The 8,775-nt window shown below is 36.8% G+C and overlaps 1 protein-coding gene across 1 annotated transcript in view; it reads right to left on the minus strand.

The window, feature by feature from the left end:
* The window catches only part of LOC138158870 (solute carrier organic anion transporter family member 4C1-like), a 122,636-nt gene extending 113,884 nt beyond the window's left edge, over window positions 1-8,752 (minus strand). Inside the window, exons 1-2 of the mRNA XM_069085172.1 lie at window positions 8,472-8,752; window positions 5,445-5,708 (exon numbers count right to left, since the gene is read on the minus strand). Coding sequence (XP_068941273.1) covers window positions 5,445-5,708; window positions 8,472-8,742 — 535 coding nt within the window. The 5' untranslated portion in view covers window positions 8,743-8,752. The remainder of the gene's footprint in view (window positions 1-5,444; window positions 5,709-8,471) is intronic.
* Between the last annotated feature and the right edge of the window lie 23 nt (window positions 8,753-8,775).

Consider the following 8,775-nt stretch of genomic DNA (forward strand, 5'->3'; position numbering starts at 1 on the left):
AAGTGATATATGTTACCATATTCAAATCTGCAAATAACACAAGGATGAGAGGGATAGCTAACACATTTCAGAAATCAGCAAACTAAGGCCCAGGCAATAAATCTAGCCCTTAGCTCATTTTTATGTGGTCCCCAACTAAGGCGACTTTAAACTTTATTTTAAAATGTAAAAACCATTTGAGCTCTAAGCAATAATGGTGAGAAGCCTGCTGGGCCACAGTTTGCTATTCTAATTTACCAACCCCTGCATTAACTGACTGTAAGGAAATCACCAGAATTATGGGCCAAAAATAACAATCTGCAACTCAGTGGGAATAAAGGAGTACCTCTATCCTTGGGCTCAAAAATTCACATTGTAAAGTACAGCATGAAGGAGACTAAATGAGAGTTGGTGTGAAAAAAATCTGGGAATTTTAGTGGATTGTAAATTCAATAAATAAACACTGTAACTTGACAGTCAAAAATGGTAATGCTATCTTTGGCTACTTCAAGGCAGGTACAATGGCCAGACCACATTAGGTAATGATCACACTATACTCTTCCTGAGTTAGACCATGTCTAGAGTATCAGACCCAGCATTGTGTCCAACTCTTTAGAAAAGATAAACACATTCAAACCCCAAAAACTGAAGAGCCTGCCTCTTCAAATAAAGAATCTCTTAGTTTTGCCTAACTATTCACACAGGAAAAACCAAGTGAATAAAATATATCTACTGTCCATACTTGATATGCAACTTAATGGATAACCAATAGAGGGGATTTGTGAGAGTGTATGTGTGTGCGTATGTGCATATGCACACATGGAGAAAGAGAGAGAGATACACACTGGTGTAGTAGATTAAGAGTTGAGTTATATAAATCAGAAAGACCTGAATTCAAATCCTTTATTGGACACTTACTGGCTATATAACCCTTGGTATATCACTTAAACTCTATCAGTCTTGGTTTCCTCATCTATAAAATGAAAGAGTTGGACTCAGTGGCTTATAGAGTCCTTTTCAGCTCTAAAACTCTGATTTTGTGATCCTATAATATCTTTGGATAAATACTATAAATGGACAATGAGGTAGGCCCAGAATAGAGCACGATTCTCAAAGAATGTTAGGGAACTGCATAGAGTGATCCCAAACATCTCCCTGAAACAAAGGCCAGTCCTTATAATAAACTTCTTCCAAGTGATGGTATATGACCACAAAACATGAAATACAACAGTCTCCAAAGAATACAATTTGAGCATCACCCAAAAGGCAGATGTTCATGGTGGGTGTAAGAAGGCTGCACCCATCACCAATCAACAATTGAACAAGAGAAATGGCATAAAGAATGTCATCAAAGATATGACCAGATAAGAAGGTGTCCTGGTCAAATGGTGAAAACCAAGATGGATAGCCATGTATCCCTTTGGTTGCCATGCAATCTATTAGCAGAGGATGATTTCTCACCAGGCTGTACTCCAGGCTTCACCATGTTTCCAGAAACCTCTTAATCCTGGAATTCAAACCTCTACCCCTGAGGTCCCTCCTTCTGATTAATGACTCCTTCCAGAACTTCCATGTAAGGAAGACTTCCAGGCTAGTCACTTCTTCATTTCTCACAGAGTGCTCTCTAGATTTCTTCATCAAGCTCATGCCCTACAACACTGAGTACCTACCTTCCCTTCACCCCTTTCAGCTTCCTTTTATATGTTGTCTCCCCCCCACACACACACAGCCCCATTAGAATGTGTGATCTTTGAGAGCAAGGACCATCTCTCCTTTTGCTTGTATTTGTATTCCCAGTACTGATGCCTGGTACTTAGGAAGTGTTAACAAGTGCTTATTGACCAACTGGAATCAAGTACTGAAATGATTGATTCCCTTATGGAGTATTCATGGAAGGGCACGGATAAGGAGCACAATAGATAAGAAGGCATGCATGATTTTTTAAAGGCTATTACGAAGAAAGCACTCATACGAATGACATCACAAATCCATCAAAGCATAAAGAATCAAGAAATTGGAGCTCAGACAGAAGGTAATCAGGGTGGGTAAGGTGACCAGAAACCCTACTATTCAAGAATTCATTCAAGGAAGCAGGGATAATTAATCTGAAAAAGAAAGAGCTTAGCAAAGGTAGAATAGCTTGCATTCAAGTATTGAAGGGTTGTCACATAAAAGAGGGATTTGATTACTTCAGCTTGCCCCAAGAAGCCAGAAGGGAGACTAATGAGTAGAAATTGCAGTGTGGCACATTTAAGTTTGGTGTCAACATACAGAGAAAATGTGCTAACAATTAAAACTATCCAAAAGTAGAGAGGGCTCTGGTATTATGGAATTCCTGATGAGATGAATAAAGATCTTCAAGTGGAGGCTGGATGACTGCTTGGTTAGGATCTCCTAAAAGGGATTCCTGTTTAAGCATGGGTTGAACTGTATGACCCCTGTCCCTCTTTCCAGCTCAGAGATTCTATGATACCAAGGAACATCTGATATAACATGTGTAAAGTACAAGTAGATACCAATTTACACCATAGCTGTAGCTCATAAATATATTTGCAATTCTGCTTATTGGGGTTGGAATCTATTTTCTCATAGGAACAATTTTATAAATGACTTCTCAAAGTAGACCACAAAAAATTGTTTAATTTACCTTCAATATTAAAAATAACAAAAACAACAAAGTAGAAAAGAACTGGGAAAGGGACCAAAAGATAAAGGGTACAGGTAACCATTGTCATACAAATTCTAAGAAACACAAGAGACCAAGACAATCCAAGAGATTCATTTCAAGGATTAAATCACTGGGGGGGGGGGGAGGAACCAAAGTTACCCCCTTCAGGTTTTCACCTAAAGCCAAATACTTAAGTCTAAAAATAAACACCTTGGGACTAGGTGGTGAAGTGAATAGAGCCCCGCCCAGGAATCAGGAGGACCTGAATTCAAATAACAGCCTCAGAAACTTAACACTTACTAGCTGTGTGACCTTGGGCAAATCACTTAACCCTAAAAGTAAACACCTTAAATTAAAAATAACAGACACATTTAACATCAATCTTTCCTAATCCAGAGACTCTGAAATACTGTTAAAATATTATATTAATACTCCACACTGATCTCTATCATTTACATTACTTTCATACATAAAATTAGGATGTCAGTTTTGTTGTTTCTGACATTAACTAATCTATGATTAAAAGTAAATAAATGTCAAGCCATCTTCTCTTAAGAGCTTAAATTTGTCATCCTTATAATTATGGTGAAAAAAAATTTTTTTCCCTCCTTTCTTCCTTCTCTCCTCTCTTTTTTGGAGACCCGATCTCTCTCTATCTCACCCAGGCTAAAAGTATGACAACTGTAAGAAGTCCCCATATCCCACTGCTGCTTCCCCACAGGAAGTTTTGCCCTCCATTTCCATCTGACTTGGGTTGAGATTTGCCCTCTTATATAGCTTTTAAGAGACGACCATATTGGTACCAGATTTAGTTCTGACATCTAATTGACTTTAGCCTTACTGAAGCTCAGAATTCCTGAGCACAAATGATCTACCAACCTTAGCTTCCTTGAATACTATCAAATTCTATTTTCTATGATTGTCTCCCACGCACCTACACTCATTTTTCCTATGACTACAGGAAATAGTCCTGTTGCAATTCATCTTACCAATTCAAATTACCAAAAGTTTCCTCTGAAATGCAAAATGTGTGATATTTATGATTGAAAGATTCCAAATTCAAGCCTCAAATTGTTGTTTATTCATTTTTTCAGTCATGTCTGACTCTTCATGACCCCCATCTGGGGTTTTCTTGGCAAAGATAGTTGAGTGGTTTGCCATTTCCTTCTCCATATCATTTTACAAACGAGGAAATGAGGCAAACACAGTTAAGTGAAGTGCCAAGAATATGCAACTAGTAAGTTCCTTAAGACACTCTTAATAGAATAGTGTTCAATCCATTAGTCACCTGTCTTAAATTGTGTTCATGTAAATTTCCTTATTGTCTTGCAGTCTTGCATAAAATACTACTTGTCTATTTAAAACACAAATACAAAGAAAGAGTTTAGGATCAGAAGCTAATAGTAATTATCCAGGGATGACCATCACTGAGTTTTACTTTGCAAGATGTAGAATATCAAATTAGTAGAAATATGTAGAATATCATATGTGGAATGTGTGGGGGGGGGGGGGAAGCAGGTAATGTGGTTTCTCAGAGACTATCTGATAAAGTTTCTGAAGCCTTAGGTAGGCCTCATTGACCTTGGGGGAAAAACAAAACTCTGGAAATCCCCTTGTCACCCTGGGTATGCTAGGGTACTTGCTGCTACACTTGTCCACAAAATCTTCTCCAGTGTCAAATTTGTCAGCTTAGTCTGGTTCACTCTTGAAAATTACTCCTTCAACTTAAGTCCTTCTACTACTCTTTTTAAAATCATAATATATTTCATTTTTCTCTTTAATTCAATCCAACCAAGTCAGTGATTTCTACCATTTCTACCTAAAAATAACCCTCATTTTACTCTCCCCCCCACTATGAGGTCAACAAGAACTTTATCTTCTGATACTATATATAGTTGACATATATATGACACTATATATAGTGTCTATATATACAAATATTAGTGATTATAATCCTTTTTATTAGGAAATTGGTATTCTATTGGAACATTTTCTCTCTCACACTCAAGAATGTCACAAACCTTTTATAGTCACTTGTTTTTAGGAAAAAAATTGTTAGACACTGTTTCATAGGGTATTATTCACTCTAAGTCATATAGCATGAATATTTCATTTCTATTTTACATGAAAAAATGATTCCTTAGCCAAATATTACACATTGAAATTACCATTTATTACCATCCCTCCAATATTATTTGCCATAGAAATTTATAGAGCTGCTGCCTCAAAGAAGTGGATGGGGTTGTTTTGAGTTAAAAGAAGGACTTAAGAAAAATACAGTAATTAACACAAATTCAAAAGAAACATTCAATGAAACACACATTGACAATTTTTAAATTAGCTAAGAGCATGTCATTAAACATTTGGCCTTGGAAACTTGGCAAGTATGCGGTGAATCTTCAAGTAATGTGTATCAAGTGATTTTTCTGATTTATAAATTATTCGATAATAAACATTCTTATATTAGTATAAAATTTTCTTGAATATTATAACCACAAAAACTAACTCTCAAGACCCTCTAAGTCTCCCAAATCTGTTTTTCCCTTGAAGAAACTTTTATGACTCTAAGAAGCTAACACATAGCCAAGGAAAAAAATTATCTTGAAATAAAGATGCAATTTTTTTTCCTCCAATGCAAGTTCATGGATCTTTGGTCTGTAGACCAAAAAGAAACCCTGTCTGAGACACTTACATAATGTAACTACGCTTTATCTGGTCAGTGAAATATTGACATAATCAATTAATTTTTTAACAACTTCAAAACTTTTTATCTATCTTTTTTTAAAAAAGCACTTACCTTCAAATTTGGATCCAAAATGATATTCTTCACTTGTAAAGTGTGGCAAAGAAAACACAAGAGATCCTAGTCCCATCATAAAGGATGCAAAAGCAAGCCATCTTGGTTTATGCCCTCTTTCTCCAAAGAATGATACAAATAATGACAACAAACAGAAGGAAATGTCATAACTTGATGATACCAGACCAGTCAAGGAACTCTTCAATTCATACCGCTTCTCAATAGTAGATATACTAATATTTACTAAGCCATTTACTACAATACCTACAAGGAAAAAAAGAATAAATGTGCACTTTAGAACTATATGTCACTACTGATCACCACTATCAAAGCAATACCAGAAATGTATTTATTCATATCTTTAAAATTTAGTTTGCATAGAACACAATTTAGAGATTCCATAGTCTTTCACAAACTCATGTTATCCTAGTATGTCTGTTTTATTGACAAATATTAATTGACTACACAATGATAGATCTTGCTAAATATTTTAGCTTGTTTTTTTTTAACATGACAAACTACATGCCAAATCAGAATTCATCTTTTATTCAGTTTTTTCAAATGTGCTTGTGTTTAAACCAGCCAGCCAGGCAAAATCCCATGATACTATGTCACTAGGTAATTTTCTAGAGCGCAAACCACTGCTTACTTACACTGTCTCCATTTGGAAGAGTTCAAAATGTGTGGGTTTATCCATGGACTACTGAAAAAAAAAATTATCACTAACTGAAACTGGAAAATCACCTTCATTTACTTCATAATAGACTAGCAAGAGGCAAAATGAATGGTCTAGAGAACACTTATTCCTTGAAAAGGTTCAAAGCTGAAGTAAACATTAGCAAACAGTCTTTTGTTTCAACCACTGGCACCTGAAATTATAAGTACAACAGAATGGGGGGGAGGGAGTAGGAAAATGTGCTTTAAGTGTCAACTACCCCAGCTACCATCATGATGTGTGATAAATAGAAGTAGTTATTCATCTCCTTGATCTGGCAGGAATTTAATTTTTAAAAGTATAAAAATTGAAGTATTTTAAATTGGAAGATTTTTTTTTTAATTATTTAGTCCTTTATGGACTAACCAAATTATTTTTTCAGCAAAATTAAAACTCTGAGTTTTAGTAGACAAGACAAAATCCACATTAAAATTCTTTAACTCCAATTAAGTATAGGCGGTGTTATCTCATTGAGATAAGAGTGGAACTATTCATTACAAGGACTGCCTTCTTTTAGGAAACTGAGTAGCAAGTTATGAAGCCTATAAAGGTAGATTGATTTTATTGCCCTGAGGTTCTTTGGTTTGTTTGTTTTTTAATTATTAGATTGCTTTTCATTCAAGGCTACCCATCTCCATTATTAACCTTAGTGGTTAATCTGATTTGTGAAGTTTGATAAGGTGTCCTCCACCTTTTGCCTTTAAAAAAAAGAAAAAGAAAAGTAGCCCCCACACACACTAGTTATGCTTCAAGAAATGCTTGACAAAAATGATTGGTTCCTTTGTTACTGTCTTTTTTGGAAAAATAAAAATATTCCTGAAGTAGCACCTTAAGCTGTCATTAATCATCTGTATCATTGTGAATTAATGTATCAGGTTCATCTACAACAATCTGAAATAATAGCATGGAGACAATATACATTTTAATTGAGGGTGAAGGAAACTGAATGGGAGGTAATTTTGAATCTGATATAACTTTTTTTTTCTAAATCAAAAGTAAGGGCATTTGATCTCGACATTCTCCTTTTCCCTTTCTTTGACATTTTAAAAGACGTCATTCTTTTTTTTTTCCTATAAAGCTTATCTATTTTCACAAATCATCTGTAGTTCGAAATTCTGATCAACATTAAACACCTAAAGGTTGCCCAGAATAACATACCTTGCGTTAAATCCCCAAAATCCAACATAAATAAATATAGTTATAAACCTAAGGAACATGATTCAGAGTCTTACCGTTTCACAGGCACTTGTCTTTTGTTCTTTAAAATGATAAGCTTAAAGGGAATGGGTCAACCTTATTCCTATTGAATCTGGCTTGAGGAGGAAGGGAAATACACACTCAACAGGGTATCTCACCCTCCAGGAGAATAGGGGGGGAAGAGGATGAGAGGGGGAATGATGGAAGGGAGGGCAAGCTATGGGGGAGGGAAGTTGGAAGCACCCACTTTTGAAAAGGGACAGGATCAAAGTAGAGAATAGAACAAGTGGGAGGTGGAATAGGAGGGAGGGAAATATAGTCAGTCTTTTACAATACATCTACTATGTTATTGTTTTGCAGTAGCCGCACATGTACAACCTATACTGAACTGCTTTTCTCTCCAGTGGGGGTGGGTGGCAGGGGGGGAAGGGAATGAATCTGGAATTGAAAGTTTTAAAATTAAATATTCAAATATAAAAAAAAAAGGAGGGAGGGCCAGGAGGGAGGGAGGGAATTTTGAACCGAATTTTTTTTTAAATGAATGTTAAAATTTTTTTTTACATATAATTGGGAAATATTTACTAAAATAAAATATATTGAAAAAACAAAATAAAATGATAAGCTTATGAATAATAGAAACCATAAGGTTTTCACAATTTATCTTTACTAGAGTGTATTGGATCCAAGGCAGTCCCGGAAATTTTCATTTTTAAAAGAATCGTGGGAAAAGCCATAGTATTTATTGCCTTTCTATTTTCTACCACCTGTCGTGAGGAAGGGATCGACTACTACGATGAACAAATAAAATGAACTATATATATATAGTTTTTGTTTTGTTTTGTTTGGAGTTTGAAGGGGAAAGTTTGGTGTTTTTTTTTAAGAGCTAAAACCAAACTATCTGAAGGAAGGATGCGGATCTTTCAAGTACTGAAACTCAGTCCACTCTAACAAAGTTGAAAACTACTAACTGATCCCCACTGGCCCGGCTCTATCCACTTCTTCGCGTTCCCTACGTCCACTCAATTACCAGGGGTCAGAGAGGCGCCTCTGCCCACATATGCTTTTCTCTAGAGCTCCCCGAGGGACCAGGAGCCCGAACCCAATCCTGTGGTTACCTTGGGTGAGGGCAAGGAGGCAGTAGTGAAACAGAAAGCCCTTGGGGTTGTTGCAGCGCTGCAGGCAGTCGGGGGTGAAGCGTCCCCAACCACAGGGACCCTCCTCCAGCTCTGGGGGCTTCTCTGGCGGCGGCTGGGGCGGCGGCAGTTCTTCCCCAGGACCACTCAAGACCGAAACCTCGACTTCAGCTGGAGACGCCGGCAAATGACGGCGGGGGACGGGGCTGGATGGCACGAAAGCCGGGTTGTCTATGCCTCCTGCTCCCTCCATGGCGAGATGAGCTCTCCAGGCTAGCTCAGGGAG

This window comes from Petaurus breviceps, unplaced genomic scaffold (assembly GCF_028583685.1).
Source record: "Petaurus breviceps papuanus isolate PSGF00001 unplaced genomic scaffold, PetGlider_PUasm1.0 175, whole genome shotgun sequence".
NCBI lineage: Eukaryota > Metazoa > Chordata > Mammalia > Diprotodontia > Petauridae > Petaurus > Petaurus breviceps.